Source organism: Eubalaena glacialis, chromosome 8, assembly GCF_028564815.1.
Source record: "Eubalaena glacialis isolate mEubGla1 chromosome 8, mEubGla1.1.hap2.+ XY, whole genome shotgun sequence".
Lineage (NCBI taxonomy): Eukaryota > Metazoa > Chordata > Mammalia > Artiodactyla > Balaenidae > Eubalaena > Eubalaena glacialis.
The window spans coordinates 86,621,753-86,641,383 of record NC_083723.1 but is presented as its reverse complement, the minus strand read 5'-3'; the positions used below and the strand labels follow the sequence as shown (position 1 = coordinate 86,641,383).

Here is a 19,631-nt window from a genome sequence, read left to right as displayed (position 1 = left end):
AAAGAAAATGAGGTATATCCATATAATGGAATATTATTCAGCCATAAAAAAGAAAAATACATGCTACAACATGGATGAACCTAAGTAAAAAAAAAGCCAGACACAAAATGCCATATATTACATAATTTCATTTATAGGAAATGTCCAGGACAGGCAAATCCACAGAGACAGAAAATAGATCAGTGGTTGCCTGGGGCTGGGAGGAGGGGAGTGACTACTAATGGGTATGGAGTATCCTTGTGGGTGATGAAAATGTTCTGGAAGAGTGGTGAGGGTTGTGCAACTTTGTGAATATACTAAAAACCACTGAATTGTACATTTTAAAGGGGTGAACTATATGGTATGGAAATTATATCTCAATTTTTAAAAAATCCTGTGTCCCCAAAGCCCTGCATTCCCGACCTCACTGGATGATAGAATTGGATGACTTCCTCAAGCGCCAGCTGGGCCCTGTTCCAGGGAGCACCTCCCTTTTAAACTTGTCTCTCACACTTTCTAGATATAAAAGACTAGGAAAGAACTGTCCCCTTCCTTAACCTCCTGGTTCCATCTCCAGGTTTATGGATTCTCTGCCTCTGAATATAAAAAGTGTTTGGGCTCTGAGTAATTCTGCCCAGCTTTGAACTTCTGCTCTACACTCACCAACCATGCGACTTGGGCAAGTTTACTTAAATTATTTAAGTTTCCTTATGCGTAAGGTGGGAATACTTTGCCAACCTCACTGGGATGGTGCAAACATTAAGTTAGTTAATGAATATAAAAGGCTGAGCAAGAGCACATGGGGCAAAGTAAATAGTCAATAGATGTCAGGGGTCGTTTCTCCTTTCCACAAATTCCTGAGTGTTAGGGTGCTGAAACTAGGCTGTATGTACAGTCTGGGAGTACAGAGGGCATCACACAGGCAATGACAACAGAATGCCTGTTATGGGAGGGGAAACGCAGGCCAATAGGGGAGCCCGTAGCTGTGATGCTTAACAATAAGTCAGGGACAGTCGAAGTTGAGTAGGTTTCACAGTGGTCCCTCTGAATCACACCTTTCCACGGCCATGCTAAAGGGCACTAAAATTCTAAAGGGCAGACAAACTCATGTGTCACCATTACTTGTAGCCAAGGGCAAGCAGAGAACTTGGCAGAGTGGAGCTGCTGCCTTGGCGGGGGTGGGTAGAAGGTTTCAGGTCACTGCTGGCATTTCAGGAGAAAACCAAGGACTGGCAAGGTGGAAGGAGAGAAGTTCAAGGGAAACAAATCCCAGTCCCTAACTGCTGGTGTATACTTGCCGTGGCCCGGCCAGAAAGCCGTTCCTCTTGTCCAGCAGACTGTCACTCCAGGAACTCTAACGCAGCTTTCTCCAGCATTTAAACTGTTAAACAAGTACTTGAAATCATCACTGCCCCAGGAAAAACCAAGAGGAACAGGCTTCTCACAAAAAGCCAAAGAGGAAGTCCCTGGGCGATTTCTCTTACACCATCTTGTTATGGGATGAATCGTGTCCCCTAAAACCAATATGTTGAAGTCCTAACCCCCAGTACTCTAGTATGTGACTGTATTTGGATGCCATTAGAGTAGCCCCAATCCAATAAGACGATGTCCTCATGAGAAGAGGAAATTTGGACACAGACAGGTACCGAGGGAGGACCATGTGAAGACACAGGGAGATGACGGCTATCTACAAGCCACGGAGAGAGGCCTCAGAAGAAACCAACCCTGTCGACACCTTGATCTTAGACTTCCGGAACTGTGAGAAAATAAATATCTTTTGTTTAAGCCACCCAGTCTATGCTCCTTTGCTCTGACAGCCCTAGCAAACTAATACAATCTTACCTGTAAAAACAAATACTTTTCCTTCTCTGAATTGAAGGGCATTTGGTAGAAATAGTGGCCATTTTCCCTCTCTGGAGAAAAAGCCTAAGGGTTGGAAGGGATTTTGTGATTCAGAAGAACTGCATACATTTAAACATACAGCCTTTGTCAATATAATCCATCAATAAAAATACCACAGTTATTTTGATGAACACAGATATGTATCTGGAATCAGGGGTTATGGGTAATCCTGCAGTCTTATCTCTCACTCATCACCCAGTTTATTTCTATATCTTGCTTTGGTAGGTCAATGACAAGAAATTCCTGATTTTCATAGATTAGATAAATAGTTGCAAATAGTAACATTCTGAACAATCATCTAGAGTCTCAGATGTTCTTCAATTTACCCAAAAGTCTAAAGGACAGAAGCAACTTTTATTTCCAAGCTGAAACTCTCACAATATCTAAGTTGAAACTCTCACAATATCTAACAACTATTTGCACTTCTACTGTAAATGCTGGAAGCATCAAAACTAATACAATTCAAGATTACAAATCTACTCCAAACAGTCCTGCCTGGCATTTAACAGAGCCCAGTGTGTCAGTACTGAGACACGAGTCTCTTACACAGTTTCACATGTATGAACATGAATTTAACATGAACAAGAACTCGAACATTAAATTCAGAACGGTTAAAAAAGACAGTACAGAGTTACAAACTCGGAAAGATGTTTTATACACCATCAATTCCAGTCCACCTGCTTATTAAATCCCTCCCAGCTCACAGTTATTCATGAGTTTCATAAGCGGGCCAACTATGGCACTGAAGAAAATGCTGACTAGTACAGGTATTAGGTCAAGATTGTTTTAAAGAGCTCATTACTCCTTCACCTCTTTTATTTCTAAAAGTCGCACGAGATTTGGGGGAAGAAACTGGGTCAATGAACTCCTGACCTCATAACTAGTTATATTTTTGAGTCAATCTTCTAGAAAAAACAACAGTGCATCAGTTACAACCCACAGTTACTGCCAGGGGTCTGCAATATACATCCACAGCAAATGCTGTTTCTAGACTCCAGAAATAATGTAACTTGAGCCCAGGTACTAGTGTTCTTAAAAACACAACAGAGGTTGTCCTAACCAACCTCTGCTCAAGGGATCCACCAGACTGTCCCCACTCCCTTCGTAAAACATGCTGAGAGCTGGGCACCCGTGGCACGCTGAGCTCTCCCGGCGGATAAGCTGTGCACTTCCCCTCTCGAGTGGGGCATCACATGCTCACCCAGGGTCAGCTATGTCTGTCCCCAGACTTGTTTTTGTCAGTTGTATATATTACTGTGGTCTCCTAAATGTGACACAGACTGTCGATACAGGAATGTGAGCAGAAAAAGTTGTTTCTAAGAAAAGGAAGATGAATGTTAGCCAAACTTCTATGAAAGCAAATTGTTTCAAGAGACTGCTGTCAAAATAGGTGTGGGCAAGATGATTGTAAAAAGACTGGAAAGTCATAAAAATATAGTATCCCACACTCAGATTGCTTTGCAAATACCCTTGCTCCACTTTGAATAAAGAAATACTGGATACACACACACACACAAAATGATATTGTTATCAGCACACTTATGCAAGATCACGACTAGGGAACTCAAACCAAGGTGGTTAAGGGAGCACCTAGTCCAGTAAAAAGGCTGGGGTGATGAATAAAATACAAATTTGTGGAAAAGCATTACTGAACTAACAGTAGCTTTTTATCATCAAGCCTTGGAATCTAATTGCTTGGATTAAAATCCAAGCTCCATCACCTAAAAGCTGTGTGACCCTGGGGAAAATTACGAGCTTCCCTGAGCCATCTCTCCTCTACCTGTAAGAGGACTGATGATGGTATCCAGTGTAAAGCCATCAGCCACAGTAATTATCAGTGTTAACTATCATTGTTTTTGTTCTTGGTACAACTACTACTACCACCACGGTCATGGACACTGAAAATATAATCAACATATGTAGAGGGGGAGGGACACGCAGTATTTCACTGTTTAAAATGAGTCCTCAAATTAAAAACAACTGGGAACCACTCTGCAAAGAGCTAACCAGTAAAATGACACAATGACCTGCAGCTGAAGAGGCTGCTCACCAAGCAAGGAAGGACAAAGCCCCAAATCTACCGGCAGGTGAGTCCCAAGCCTCATCACTGGTACTTAGAGGCCACTAAAATTTTTACTTTTTCCCCATTTAAGAAAACAGAGACTGCAAAAATATTTAAGTCAGACTGAATTTGCTTAATGAAAATACATTCTGGGGAATTTTTTTTTTTCATAGAGAATTGGATAAGTATTTTTAAAAACAACAATCCACCTGAGACCCCCCACTTTAAAAGACACCATGCTTTTAGCATAAGCTGAGAAACACGAAGTAGTGACTTCACCCTCCAGCTTTTGGGTGAGCAAACCAGATTCAGATCCCTAGAACACAATAAAACCACACCCAAAACGCACACAACCTTCAATGTGACCACGTGAACAACATTCTCTTGGCATCACATTTCAGGAGTTTACAGCAGCTTCTAGATAAAACAATTGAAGGCCCAGTTTAACAGCTTAATCAGGTAATGGCTGAATCAAAATAGAATTCGCAGGAAACAAGGGCTTGTTGGAAACAAACAACTGAGCAACAGAGGTAGGCAGCTGTACTCAGTAAAGAAAACTCAGGGTTTCTTTACCCAGTAGTTTAGTACAAGGATTCAAGACTTCTTTAGGGGCTTCCCCGGTGGCGCAGTGGTTAAGAATCCGCCTGCCAATGCAGGGGACACGGGTCTGAGCCCTAGCCCGGGAAGATCCCACATGTTGCAGAGCAACTAAGCCTGTGCACCACAACTACTGAGCCTGCGCTCTAGAGTCTGTGAACCACAACTACTGAAGCCTGCCCGCCTAGAGCCCGTGCTCCACAACAAGAGAAGCCACCGCAATGAGAAGCCCGCGCACCGCAACGAAGGGTAGCCTCCGCTCTCTGTAACTAGAGAAAGGCCGCACGCAGCAACGAAGACTCAATGCAGCCAAAAATAAATAAATAAAAAATGAATTTAAAATTTAAAAAAAAAAAATTCTTTGTAATGAACCGCTTACTCTGAGCACATCTCCCCAGGGTTTCTACCCACTGGAGTTCAGCTGTTTGGCAGCTGTCAATCAAAACATTACAATAAGAATTGCTGTCCGGATCAGGCCCGTGTACAGTCATCAGGAATAGGATCAGGAAGTTTCTGAGGTTCCTAAATATTTGTTGAGGACTCCAAGCACAGCAGGGCATTTTTGTGGCCTATCCTGGATGTTCAGATAAGACTCACTGGTGTGGAATTTCCACTAAGCTGCACATGACTACACACAGACCAGGGTGTCCATGATGAACCCATCACATTCTAGTGAAATGCATGATTTTATTTGTTACTGGCAGAGATTGTTATTAAGGAACTCCAGGATAAAATCTTTTGTAAGGTAGAGTAATTTTGAAATAAAAATAACACCTACCTCAACGCTCTTCTCTCCCGTGAGGCACCGTGTATGGGAGCCTGCCACGTTCCCAGTCTGAGCATTCCAGAGCCGAGCCCGGGCGGTGGGCCAGCTGGACCCCTGCGTGTCGGGAGCTGCCTCTGACTTCCTCCTCACCAGGCGGCTACAGTGGGAGCGGCGACTTGCACGCCGACAAGACCCTAGCCGCTCAGACCCCAGCCCCGCCCTCTGGACTAACTCCTCTCCAACCACCTTACTTGGTCCTGTCCTCCAATCCTTCCTCTGTGCTGAGGTCTCCACCCACCTGCAAGAGCCAAGCAAACAGGTACCAGACCCCTGTGCTTATTAAGCTTGACCTCCTCGTTCAAAACACTCATCCCCCCGGTAAGTACCTGCGAACGTGTCTCCTTGTAAGACTGTGACCTCCCTGATGCCAGGGCGGGGTCTCCCTGTGCCTCTGACCTCACCAGGTAAGTGCTCGATCAGTGTTGAATTTAACTTATGGAAATGTCTTTTGATAGAAATAGTTACCTAAAACTCCCCATATATGTCCTTGTTCTACGTGTACTTGGTACTAAACAGCAGAAGTGGCCTTGTCAGATGCCCAGTGTGTGGTTAGGCCATTTAAGATGGCTGTTCTCTTGTTCTCTGTACATCTCCTGCTCGACCAGTCCCTGTTTCACTCACATCACTACCCAATCCTCTTAATTATAGGGCTTAATTAGTCCCTGGTAACTGATGAGCACACCGGACGTCAATTCCCCCCTACAAACGATAGCCTCCTTCTCCAGCAAGTACCAAAGACTGCTGCCATGTCCTGCCCGCCATCTGCCGAACAAGGTGGGGTATCGATCCAGGACCCTTTGTGTAAGATTCCCCGGTCCAATAAACCATTGATGTCTCTGTCACTGTCTCTGGGCTCTTTCTTCGTCTCGAGGCTGGACAACTATAAGGCTTGGAGGACTGCGGGGTATAGCCCAACACCCGGGCTGCACAGAGGACCACAAGGCCTCTTCCTCCATCCACTATGGACCAAGATCCCACACCTGTCCAGAGTGAGGCAACAGCAGATGGAGGGGTGAGGTCAGCAAGCTGCATCATGCCGACACAATGCAGAGGCATGTGAGTCAGCCCCAGGATTTCTTAAATGCCTCTGAGCCTGTCTTCTAGGAATCTACCCAGTTAATCCCCACAATAACCAAAACACAGGCAAGTCTTTCCAGTTTTTGCCTCTAAAGATCCTCTTATCTCCACCCACTTCTCCTGCTCCCCGGTCACCATCCTTTTCAGCCTTTATTCTGTATCAGCCTCTCTACTCAACTCCCAGCACCCACTCCAAGCGGTTCCCCCAGCAGCCAGAACAACCTGGTAACAGCTAATTCATCACCTCTGCTTCTAATCCTCTGTGGCCTCCTCCCGCTGTTAAAGTAAAAGCCTTGCAGGGCCCACCCACCTGGCCCTGCCTCCCCCTGCAGCCCTAGCCACCTGCCACTCCCGGGACTCCACTCTCTCCAAAACAAACACTCTCAGGGCCTTTGCACTTGCTGGTTCCTCGGGTGAAGCACTCTTTCCCCCAAGTTTTTCCATGCCTGGCTTCTCAGCTGACTCTTTAGCTTTCAGCTGAGGCTTCCTTGACCCCCATCTACTCAGCAAGCCTCCATCACCCTCAGCCTTCGCCACTACCTGTAATTATTTATCTGTGTACTGACTTGTCCATCTTCTTACCTAAAATGGAAGCTCCATAAGAGCACCAGCTTTGTCCTGTCCTACACTTTATTACCAGAGCCTGACACAGAGCTTGGTACTTAGTGAGAGCTCAAAAAATTTCTGTCGAATGAATGAATAAATAATAAAGGAATGAATATCTCCTGGAAGAATCAATACTTTGCACATCCCCGCCCCACCCTCACCAAATCAGATCCCAAACGGGCTCAGCTTTCTGGAAAGACAAAAGTAACAGCTTTCCCTTTGGTGAAATAAACCCCACATCCGCCCACCCCAGGCTTTCCCTTCATTCACACTCTCTTCCCTTATTAATCCTCAGCAGTCTTATTTCTGACCACCTTTCTCTCTGGAAACCACCCAGATCTCCTTGGCTCAGAAAACCGGAACTCCGCCTTGGAGTGGAGCCAAGGTCGCACGCAGACTCACACTTGAGGGTCCGGGTGGAGGGGCCCTGGCGCCCTCTGGAGTGCTCTACCTCTGGCCAAAAGCCCTGTCCTTCCGAGGAACAAAAACAGGAAGGGAGCAGAGGCCTCCAGCGGCTTGACACAGTCCCGAGAGTCTAGGGAAAGCCCTGGTGCCTGGCCAGCCTCAGACCCAAGACAGGGAGGAAAGAGCAGGTGGGCCGGGGGTCAGTCAAGGGACGTGGAATTGGGGAAGAGACACCTCCACTCCCTGCTCTGAAATCAAACAAACGTCTGGCTTCAAAACCTGATTCCAAAATCTCCATTTCTGAAGGCCACATGGCTGCCATTTAATCTCTCTGAGCCTCCGTTTCCACAGCTGTCAAAATAGATTTCACAATTTCTACTTTAAGGGGATTGCTGGGCACTTTGCCCCCAGATGTTATGTCTGGCTGCATCCATCTACCTTTCAGTCCCACAGGATGAGCCCATTCTTCTTTTTTTTTAAAATAAATTTATTTATTTTATTTATTTTATTGTTTTGGCTGTGTTGGGTCTTTGTTGCTGCGTGGTCTTTTCTCTAGTTGCGGCGAGCGGGGGCTACTCTTCGTTGCGGTGTGTGGGCTTCTCATTGCGGTGGCTTCTCTTGTTGCGGAGCACGGGCTCTAGGCGCACGGGCTTCAGTAGTTGCAGCACACGGTCTCATAGTTGTGGCGCGCAGGCTCTAGAGCGCAGGCTCAGTAGTTGTGGTGCGCGGGCTTAGTTGTTCCGCGGCATGTGGGATCTTCCCGGACCAGGGCTCGAACCCATGTCCCCTGCATTGGCAGGCGGATTCTTAACCACTGCACCACCAAGGAAGCCCCAAGCCCATTATTCTTAAAGGAAAAATTCAACCAGGTATCAGTCCTACTCAGTGACTTTTGATAAAATGTATGGATTTTTCAGACTGTTTTGAGGCTGAGCCATAAAAGGTGATTCACATTTGCTTAACTTGGTTTAAAAACAGGGCCAGTCTAACTCCGGAATTCAGCATATGCAGGTACACAGCAGCCATTCAATAGGTGTATTTCATTGAATGAATCAAACGACAAGAAGGGTTGTGTCTATATTGAGCTTACTAATCAAGTCTGATAAACTAAAATCTCTTTTTTTCACAATGAGTGCGTGCTGCCAGGCACTAATTCACCTTGTGCTTTGATATCGCAAACAAACACGAGGCAAGAAAACAGATTCAGACCGTAAAAAGGCTCAAGACTTTGAGACTCATGTTCCCTTCTACGGAGGCCATGGGGAAAATGTACAAGTGGGATGCTAAACCTCCTTATTTCTTTTGGAGATTATCTGTCAGCTCGCACAGGACTTACGCTTTCAGAAACCAAAGGGACTTTCCAAAACAGAACAACTCCTCAGCAAAAAACAAAAAATAAAAATTAAACAACCTTCTCAACATCACTAATCATTAGGGAGATGCAAATCAAAACCACAATGAGATACTACCTCACACCTGTCAGAATGGCTATCATCAAAAAGACCACAAATAACAAATGCTGGAGAGGATGTGGAGAAAAAGGAACCCTCGTGCACTGTTGGTGGGAATGTAAATTGGTGCAGCCACTATGGAGAACAGTATGGACGTTCCTCAAAAAAATGAAAAATAGAACTACCAATATCATCCAGCAATTCCACTCCTGGGTATAGGTCTGAAGAAAACAAAAACACTAATTTGGAAAGCTATATGCACCCCTATGTTCACTGCAGCATTATGTACAATAACCATGATATGGAAGCAACCTAAGTTCCCATTAATAGATGAATAAAGATATTGTTTATACACACACACACACACACACACACACACACACACACACAGAATGGAATATTACTCAGCCATAAAAAAGAATGAAATTTTGCCATCTGCAACAACATGGATGGACTTGGAGGATATTATGCTAAGTGAAATAAGTCAGACAGAGAAAGACAAATACTGTATGATATCACTTATATGTGGAATCTAGAAAACAAATTAACAAACATAACTAAACAGAAACAGAGTCATAGATACAGAGAACAAACAGATGCTTGCCAGAAGGGGCCAGGGGGAGAGAAATAAGTGAGGGAGATTAACAGGTACAAACTTCAAATTACAAAATAAATGAGTCACGGGTATGAAATGTACAGTGTGGGGAACATAGTCAATAATTATGTAGCATCTTTGAATAGTGACAGATCATAACTAGACTTATCATGGTAATCATTTTGAAATATATAGAAATATCGAATAGCTATGTTGTATATCAGGAACCAACCTAGTGTTGTAGGTCAATTACACTTCACAAACAAACTCTTAGAAAAAGAGATCAGATTTGTGGTTACCAGAGGCGGGGTGTGGAGGGAGGAGAAATTGGAGGAAGGTGGTCAAGAAGTACAAACTTCCAGTTAAAAGATGAGTAAGTACTACGGACCTAACGTATAAAATGATTAATATAATGAACACTGCTGTGTGTTACCTATGAAAGTTGTTCGGAGAGTAAAGCCTAAGAGTTCTCATCACAAGGAAAAACACATGTTTTTTTCTATTTCTTTGAGTTTGTATCTATGTGAGATGATGGAGGTTCACTACATTTATTGTGGTCATCACTGCATGATGTCTGTAAGTCAGATCATTATGCTGTACACCTTATGCAGTCCTGTATGTCAACTGTATCTCAGTAAAACTGGAAGAGAAAAAAAGAAACAATCTTCATTCCATAGGCGGGCTGCCACCAAATTTTGCAAGAGTATTTAGCAGAAGCATTCCTCTTTTAGTCCTGCTCCATAAAACTGAAAACAAGGAAAAACACTGCCTAAGACTGAGATTTGGCAAAGGAATCTGATGAAACCCGTCGGTTCTGTGCCATAGCGTGACATCCCTGAAGGCTCCCGGTGATCGTGTGATTATCAAGCTTTCTGCTGCCCTATCTCAGGCTTCATGTGCAAAACATGATTTCTTGTAACTCATACACACTTGTCCACCAATGCAGCAGCATCTCAGGGCCAGAACAGACTATCCCATTAGAGTCCCACCCAGGCATGCTTTAGTCCCCCACCTACTAAAGCAAACCCACAGAGAGGAAAACAAGAGCCAGCTATTCTCTTTGCAAAAGAAGTGCCCAAGCATTTGTGTTTCTGTGGGCTTTTTTCCCCATTAGCTACATTTAACATATGGAAAAACTGAGACTTGGAGAGGTTAAGGAATTTCATCAGTTTAACACATTAAGAGGTGGAGCCAAGGGTTTTCGTTTTGGGTTTTTGTTTTTTTTTTTTCCTTTACAATGGATTTAATGTAAGAAAATGGGACTAGTACACAATTTGGCAAGTGCCCTTGGTTAGGCAGAGTGTGGGATGCCTGAACAAGAGGCAGGATAAAGGTGAGGTGCTTACAAAACAGCACGCCTGTGAAGGGCATGGGTCTAAAGTCAGAAGGTTCTGGGTCCTAGTCCCAGCTGAGTCACTAATGAGTTGTGGGATGGAGGTAAGTCATTTAACTTTGGTTTTAGTTTCCTCACCCAGACATGGAGACTCATTAATAAAAGCATGCATTATCTACTTCCTAGAGTTACTGAAGAAATCAAATGAATGTGAAAGCTGTTGGAAAATATGAAGGCACACCCAGAAGTCAGGTAACTCCTGTACTACATATATATTAATGTATGAAAATTAAGAGCCACCCAAAAAATTACATGCATCCATTCTTGCTCAAACTAAATGTATTTCTTCTTACTAATAAAAGGATCAGCTGGAATGCGAGAGATTTTTGTGAATCAGGATGAACACAGCTCTTGGAGAATGTGCACTGCTGTTTTGAAGACACGTGATCACAGCCAGGCATCTTTTGGTGCCCTAGGACAGTCACACAGGCAAATGGACCCACTCCAGTTCTGAAAGGGGTCAAGCCCTAAGCCAATTACTTCAGGTTTACCAAACACTAACAAGGTGCTTGGAGCACCCAGAATACTGAACACATCGTGAACAGGCAAAAGGAACCACCAACCCACAGGACAATAGATGTGGCCACGTGTGAGAAATGTGATGGGGACATAAGTCACATTTAAAGTCACTCCCAGATGCTCCCTTCTACACCCTTCTGGGTTTGGGTAAGCTCTTCCTGCACTCTCACCTGAGGACAGCAGTCAAATACCTTCAACAAATCATCACCCCTCGAGGAAATCCAAACAAGAGACACCAGGACAAATCCCTCGCTGGACAAGCTAGCGCTCTTCCTCGGTGTGCCCCTGGCTGCCCCAGGTCTGCCCTGCAGGTTGGAGCCCACTCTGAGGTCGGCTGTTTCTTGCTCACTCTTCCATTTTCTACCCTTTACATTCATCTGTTCTAGAATCTGAATAAATCCTTCAAACTCTGGCCAGAAAGAACATCATATGGTTGAATAACAGGATGACCAGAACAACCAAAGAAAATAGTACCTAGAAAGCTCTGCCTGGACTCACAGACCTTGTCGAAAAGCCAGTGCAGGGGAAGCCGCTTTACAGGGCAACCCACGGGGATAGCTGACTGCCGATACACAGTACAACGGGGCTCAAACCTTAGTGCATATCAGAACCACCCAAAGGGTGCGTGAAAACACAGAAACCCAGAATTTCTGAGTCAGTTGCTGATGCTGGTCCAGAGACCACACTTGAAAACTCTGTCATAGTTAGTGGGCAAGGGCTACCCAGTCTATCATTCTTATTGGGGCAACTTCAGATCCTGATTCATCCTCCTCCACCCCCCAAACTAAGCCTTAAGAAAACTCGTGATAGGAATTAAATAGCTAGCCCCCCTGCTCCTCCTCCCTTCTCCTTGCCCATACATACACCCATGCAGCCATGGATGGAGAGAACAATTGCCAAGCCATTCCCGACAAGTACCTCCTAGGCTGAGTCCCGTTCTCACCTGTGAACTAGATGATTTTGCAAAAGGAGTGAGTTATGCTGCAAAACAGAGGACATGGCGGTGCAGGAAGAGCACTCAGGGGTTCCCCAGGTCCCGTTCCCTGAGCTGATGCAAGGTCCCTCAATCCTCAGTGACGGAGCATGCCAGTGGGAGGATGCCAGGGAAACGTTGTGACCTGGTTTTCTCCTCACTCATTTATCCTGATGCTCTGCCACAATGCACTGTGATTTCCCACCGAGAAGTCACTTCATGTCACTAACTGCCACCTCACCAGCCTCACCAATAGCTCAGTGCAAAAGAAAGCAGCGAGTGGCCCTAAACATACTGTGTCTTGGGGGGTGGCATGGCCAATTCCCTCCAGACCGGGATCAGAGGGTTTCTGCCCTGGAAGGGACCATTAGAAACATTTCTTTCCTTCCCAAAGTTGATTATGTTATATAATACACTATTGCACTAACAGCGCAAGTTACTACTACAATAATATTGTTTTGTGTTAGGGAGGGTTAACGGAAGTTCCTACAGAAAGCAGTGTTGTGAATAATGTAAACACTCAGTGATAAGAGCCCATCCTACAACTCTCATCTTCTATGGTTCAAATGGGAAAATCTGGCCAATATTCACCACACTTCAGCTTGGACTTTTCTGACTCTGGGACAGGAGAGGTTACATACATTTGGGGCTGCAACTGTGGGCCTAAAAACCAACTTCAGGCTAAATACAGGAAAAGAATGAAGAGTGATTCATTCACAGCATTTTGGTAAATATACATAGCACATGTGTTTGCAAATACCTAGCCTTTAAGATGATTTTCTGCACACAAATAGGCATATTTGGTGGAACGAATGTGACTTTGCCTCCCAAGTAAAAAAGAAATCCAAGTAGCTCTTTCATACATGCAGAACTGCAATAGTTCCCAGGCATTGAGTGCCTGATCTGGTGTGAACCCCATGAAGTCTTGTAAGCCAAACTATATTCTCCAAAGCAGTAACACCAATACAATCTCCACTTACCCCAAAGTTAGGAACTGATCTCAGATATACCATGTTCAAGATACAGACCTCAAGCCCAGACAGCTGTATTCAGAAAATTCTGGAGCAGAAGAAGAGCTAAGCCACTCAGAATACTGCACAATACTGGCTGGGGCCTCAAGAACAATGATTTAAAAATCTTGCCCTCTCCCTACCCCCCAAAAATCCACTCGTTTGCATGCACGAATGAGGACACGCAAGAGCTGCCTTCACACCCAGCACCGCTGGTGGTTCTTCTCCTCACCTGTTTTCCAGGAGCGTCATGCACACCACCTCTCGCACCCCAGGGTTGTTGGCCTTCTCCACTGAACAGCCCTGCAAGTTCCAGGTGGCCAGCCTCAGCACGGGCCGCCCGTCCCTTGTGCCTCCGAAGGCCTCCACCGAAGGCCGAGTGGAGATGATCTGTGTAGGCCCCCCTGGGGGCAGGTCCAGGTCCTCACTCTGCAAGCTCAGCGAGGTGGGGCTGGGGTGAGGCTTGGCGGTGAAGGTCAGGCCCCCGTTGGTGTGGGTGGACGGGGGCCTGGACCTCTCGGCAAACACCTGGTGCCGTATCCTGTCCAGGAAAGCGGCATTGACTCCGCCCATCCTCACCAGGTCCTCGACGCTCCGGAAGGGCCCGTGCTCGCGGCGGTAGTCCACGATGCTGACGGCCATCTTCTCCGTGAGGCCGCGCACGCTCATGAGCTGAGCCGGGGTGGCCGTGTTGATGTTGACGCGCGGGGTGAGGGGCACGGCGGTGGCCAGGTGGTGAGGCTGCTGCTCCGCCAGCAGGTCCCGCCTCAGGGAGCTGGGAGAGTGCTGTGCCGAGCTGCCCTTGCTGCTCACGCAGATCTCAAACTTGACCTGCTCCAGCTTGGTGGCACCCACGCCACTGACCAGGGCCAGGTCCTCCACCTTCTTGAAGCCACCGATGTACTCGCGGTACTCCACGATGCTGCGTGCCACCGCACGTGTCACCCCAGGCAGGGTCATCAGCTCCTCCTCCGTGGCCGTGTTGATGTTGAGCCGCTCCTGATTCACCAAGATGTTGCTGAAATTGCAGGCCGCGCTGAACTTGCGGCTGTGGGACAGGTCCGAGGGGTCCCGGGGGATGGAGCGGTGGCAGCCCAGGGTGCTCCCCATGGCTGGCCAGGATCAAGGGGCCAGGAAGGCCTCACCACCACAGAAGAACTCTCTGGCTAGGGAGGAAGCGCAGTAGAGCTCACAGGCACAGAAGAGAAGGTGCAGGATTCAGGGCATGAAATGGTTACCACAGACAAACACTAAATAGCCATGCCCAGCGTGTCCAAACCACCTTTCACTTGGCCACCTGGAAAACAAATTAATAAACATACAAATCGATCGAATCAGTTAATCAGTTTGCATTAGCACTCCCTACCTAGAGCTGGAGTTCTTAGCCAGGAGTCCAGGGCTGATGCCTGTCTGTGAACCTCTGAAAACACACATACAAGAGGGCTGGTCCATGAGGATTTCTGGTGAGGTCCAATTTTTATCACACTGGGGTCCAAAAACGCTATAAGCCGCTTCTCTTGGAAAGGGACCTATCCCCATCAGCCTACACCTCTCGTCCCTGCCTCTCTCAACTCTCCCAGAACTGGGGCCATCTCCCCCTGCTTCGGTAGCCCCCATCTGGCACTCAGCGCCACCAGCAACTTTGGAATTCCGTCCTCACTAGTGCGGGCACGGAGAAGGGGTTTATCGCCCCCTACCAGACCCGCCGCCGTTCCGGCGCCCCACCTCTCAGCCGCTCCTCCAGGGCTTCCTCCTTCCACCTGCGGCTCCGAGGCCTGAGCCCAGGCCAGGACAGCGCTGGCCCGCTGCCTTCTGAGCCAGGGCCCGCGCGGGTGCGGGTCAGGGGCGGGCCGCGGGATCCCTCCCACGCCGCCTCAGGCCGCGCGTCCCAGCTCTTTCTGCTGGAGAAACTCTTCAAGAGTCTCTCTCCCAGAACCGGCAGGAGCTGCAGGGCTTTACGGAGGCGGCAGCGGCGGTGAAATCCGGCCGCCGCAGCTGCACCAAGTCTTGCGGCTGCACCAAGTCTTGCGGCTGCACCAGGACTTGCTGCGTTGCCGCAGTTGCGTTGATCCAGACAAAAAGTCCTGCCCCCGACTCGAACGCGGGATCCGCAAGAACCGCGTCCACACCCCAGCACCAGAGACACTGCTCCCGTTCGCCGTCCGTGTCAAAACCAAAGTCCCGGCCGCAACGCCCGCGCCTCCGCTGGCACCACGGCCACGCCTCCTCCCGAGCGCCAACTCCTCCCCCGGACTCCGGGGCACGTGGGGGCGGGGCCCGAGCTCTAGGCCCGGACCTGGGAGCTCCAAACCCGAGAGCGCGCGGGCGGGGCGAGGACGCGAGGTGGAGGAATGCGGGGCCCAGGAGTGTGAGAGGCGGGGCTATGCTGGGAGAGGGCTCGCCTGAGCGCGTGGGGGTGGTGATGGCACCGGGAGTGCGGAGGCAGGGCCCTGCCGGGAGGAGGCGGCCCGGGGGCGCAGAGGCGGGATTTAGAGACTGAAGAGGCGGCGCCTACGCCAGAGGAGCCGCGGCGGGTCAACGCGAGGCTGTGTTCGGGTCCTCTGCTCCTGAGCCCGGGTTGCTACCGGGGACCGAGAGCTGGTTGTGCGGGATGGAGGCTTTTTAGCCTCTCCCGGGGCGAGACCTGCCCGACTGCTTTCCGGTGGGCTGCACCCAGGGGTGCGGCAGAAGCTACCGGGCCGCCAGCCCGAGTTTAGTCCGTCTTTGGGGCGTGGGGACAGGGCGAAGGCACGCCCAGTTGGGGAGGCACCCCTGCGGGTCAGGGGCCTCGCCTCAGTTCTGTCTGAGAACGTTCGAGAGAGGACTGAATGGGATCTTTTTAACTTCTGCCCCCCACTTTCGGCGTCCTCTTTTCTTCCTGTGGAGTATTACTTTTGCCCTGCTTACTGAGAGATGTCCTCAAACAGCCCTAGCAACTCTGTGCTACTAGGAGAGGGCGCGCACCACGGATTAGAGATGTGTTCACATAGGTCACATAGCGTTGCTCGTTTGCACGTTTAGTGCACTGAGTAAATATGGATATTTTCTATAAGTATTAAATCTAGTTATTAAGGAGGAAGAACGTGTTAGTTGGAAATGGAGGCTGCTTCCCAAAATTCAGAAGAGTTTTTGGATCATACCACTAAATGGTAATTTAGTTAAAGATTAAAGAGCCTGCTGCGTTACAGTGGATACACGGAGCTAGAGTACTCGATTAAACAAACCGTGTGGTGATACCGTTGAATACTTTGATCCTGGGTATTCAGTGACCTCTGAAGTTTCATCCCCAACCAATGTGACCGGTGCTTCTGCTTTAAATTTCCCAGGCTAGGTCAACAAAAACCAATTCTCAGGGAACGCAGAGGTACTTCAGATGTGAAATGAGAGCCAGCCAAGGCTTGGCAAAATGCTATCGCCTTTCTGACTGTGTATACTGGTCGGGACTCTTAATGGCAAGTGACAGAAATCCAAGTCAAACTAGCTTAGACATAAAAGCTAAGGGATTTCCGGGTTCTTGTGTAGAAAAGTTAAGGAATAGATCTTACCTATGTCACACGTGACTGCATCCAGCTCAAATGATGTCATCAGGACCTGGTCTGACCCCCTCTACCTCCTCTCCTATCTCCCCAACCCTAGCACTAGGCTACATTATGCCACTCCTTTCCTCCGGTAATCCTGTTGTGATAAGGGCGAAAAAAATTGTTTAACAGAAAAATATCTTTAGAGGAAGAAGAAATCTTTGTTGATCAGAATGCCTTAATGGGCCTTTGTGGCTATGGATGGACAGCCTGGGGGCATTGCTAGTTGGGCTGGAACATATTTTATTATTTAATCCAGAACACTTTGGAGGATAAGATGGGAACTATTAACTTCACCGGCACAACAGGCATAATCTGGTTTTGTTTCCTAGAAACATAAGCATATGTTCCCCATTTTAGAAATGAAGCCAAAAGCTAAACTGCTGTGCATTAAAACAAACAAAAACCACAACAGGATGGCTAAATTTAAAATGACTGACCATACCAAATGCTGGTGAGGATGTGGAGCAACTGACACTCTCATACATTGCTGATGGGAGTGTGAGAAGATACAACGATTTTGGAAATCAGTTTGGCAGTTTCTTAAAAAGCTCAACATACATCTAGCACACAAGCCAACGATTCCATTCCTGGGTATTTACCAAAGAGAAATGAAAGCATAAAACCCAAGGTCTTGTACGCGAGTTTTAATAGGAAATTTGGTATATAGCCAAAACCCAGAAACAACCCAAATCCACCAGTAGAGAATGGATAAACAAGTTGTGGTATATCCATACAATGGAATACTACTCAGCAATAAAGACAAACTGTTAATACCCACAATACTGAAGAATCTGAAAACCATACTGAATGAAAGAAGCCATGCAAAAAAAAGAGAACATATTGCATGATTCCAGGGAAAAATACAAGCTAACCTATATAGAGAGAAAGCAGATCAGCACTTGCTTGGGGATATGATGGAGGAATGGATTAAAAAAGGACACAAGGAAACTTTGGGGAGTGATAGAAATGTTTGAGGGGTCATGGTTTCACGGGAGTATGTATGTCAAAACTGATAGAATTGTACTCTTTTAAGATGTGCAGTTTAGTATACTTCAATTAGACCTCAATAAAGACTGGGGGGAAATCTTCAAAAAATAAAAAGGAGTGCTCTTTGAATGCAAAGAAAAAAAAAATGATGGTAATTTTAGGGAGGATGGATATGTGACCTGGGGTGGAGAGGAGGAAGCTGAAGGGGAACAAAGGGGTCCAAGAAGGTGAGTCTGGAGCTAACAGAAGAGACCAGTGAACACTCCCCAGTTAGGATTGGGGACCCAGAAGGCAGGTGTCATGAGAGAGAATACATTGTCATTGTTTTAAGCTTATAAATACTGAAGTGGTTGTCTCACAGCAGTATGTATCATATAGATGTGATCCTCAGGCCTTGTTTTCCCAGCAAGAAAAGCCAATGCCACAGCTCCAAATGTCGTCCCCTTTACAATTCATTGACCTTTGTCTCATTCTTAGGATGGTTTCACCAGACTTTGGTTTCCCCCAAGAAAAGTGGTTTTTATTTTTTTTTCAGTTGGGTCATGAGAGAATTTTGGCAAGGGCCTTCCTCTGGCCAAGTGATCGATGAGTGTCTTGTGACAGCTGTAGCAATAAAGCAGGGTAGTTTTTTTAAATGATTGTGTTTAAACACAATAAATTAGCACATATGTTTTTTGATTGCGTTTATTTCTACTGAGCCATTTCCCCTCCCCCACAAACACGGAAGACAAGATGGAGAAGAGCAGGGAAGAGGAGAAATGCAGGGGGGCAGGGGGGTAACAGTCTAGCCTCAGAAGTTCACCCAGGTGCACCTGCAGCTCCAGCCAGGGTCCTCTCCTCTTGTCTCTCTAGTGGCCCCACGGCAGTCCTTTGAGCTGCCAGTTAACTTGGAGACTATGCTTTCGAAGGCCATGGAGGTGCCGGATATCCTCTTATTTGAACCCCATGAGTGAAGGCCAGGCAGGTTGCACACCTCCACCTTCCACTGCACAAAGTCCTCTCGAGGATGGGCCGTGTACCCACAACAGCTCAGCTCCCCCCGCAGCTGTTTTCTTGCAGTATCTGACCGATCTCCCACACCATCTCATTGGGCTCCATGGATCTCATGATCTTCAGACTCCACGTAAAGTGCAGGGAGCACGCTTGACCTCCCAATGTGCTTTCTTGTTTATATCACTGCCTGGACTACCTGAGGTTCCCTCTGCTTTCAGCTTCAGGCCGGTTCTTTCTGGCTGACCTGAAACACAGGTGCAGATGCAGGTGAAGGACCTTCACTTTCCCACTGGCCCCTGGCTGCTGCACTTTCAGGCAAACTCTGGTGGCCAGGCACCTGTCTGAGCTGCCCAGTGTGGAGGGAGTTTTCTTTGCAGGATACCCCCTGGGGAGGTTGGTTCCATCTGGGGTGTACTCCACCACTGCTGCTGGTGGTATGTTGGTGCAGGGGGAAACCACAGGGCCAGGCCGGGAGCTGTGCTGGGGTGGTCTTCTCCATCCAGGTAGGGGATTGGCAGGCACTTTGGTGGTGCTGCTGGACTTCCGTCCTAACTCCTGATCCCCCTCAGGCCACTGATTTTCTGTGCTGCTGCTCTGACTGTTCTCAGAGTAAGAATTAAAGGTGGGAATGGCAAGCTCACTGAAACTCGGCTGCTTTGGATTAGCTGTACTTTG

General features: G+C 47.4%; 1 protein-coding gene across 1 annotated transcript in view; it reads right to left on the bottom strand.

Moving 5' to 3' along the window:
- The window catches only part of EEPD1 (endonuclease/exonuclease/phosphatase family domain containing 1), a 115,049-nt gene extending 99,377 nt beyond the window's left edge, over positions 1-15,672 (bottom strand). The window contains exons 1-2 of the mRNA XM_061197916.1: positions 15,121-15,672; positions 13,628-14,692 (exon numbers count right to left, since the gene is read on the bottom strand). Coding sequence (XP_061053899.1) covers positions 13,628-14,505 — 878 coding nt within the window. The 5' untranslated portion in view covers positions 14,506-14,692; positions 15,121-15,672. The remainder of the gene's footprint in view (positions 1-13,627; positions 14,693-15,120) is intronic.
- Between the last annotated feature and the right edge of the window lie 3,959 nt (positions 15,673-19,631).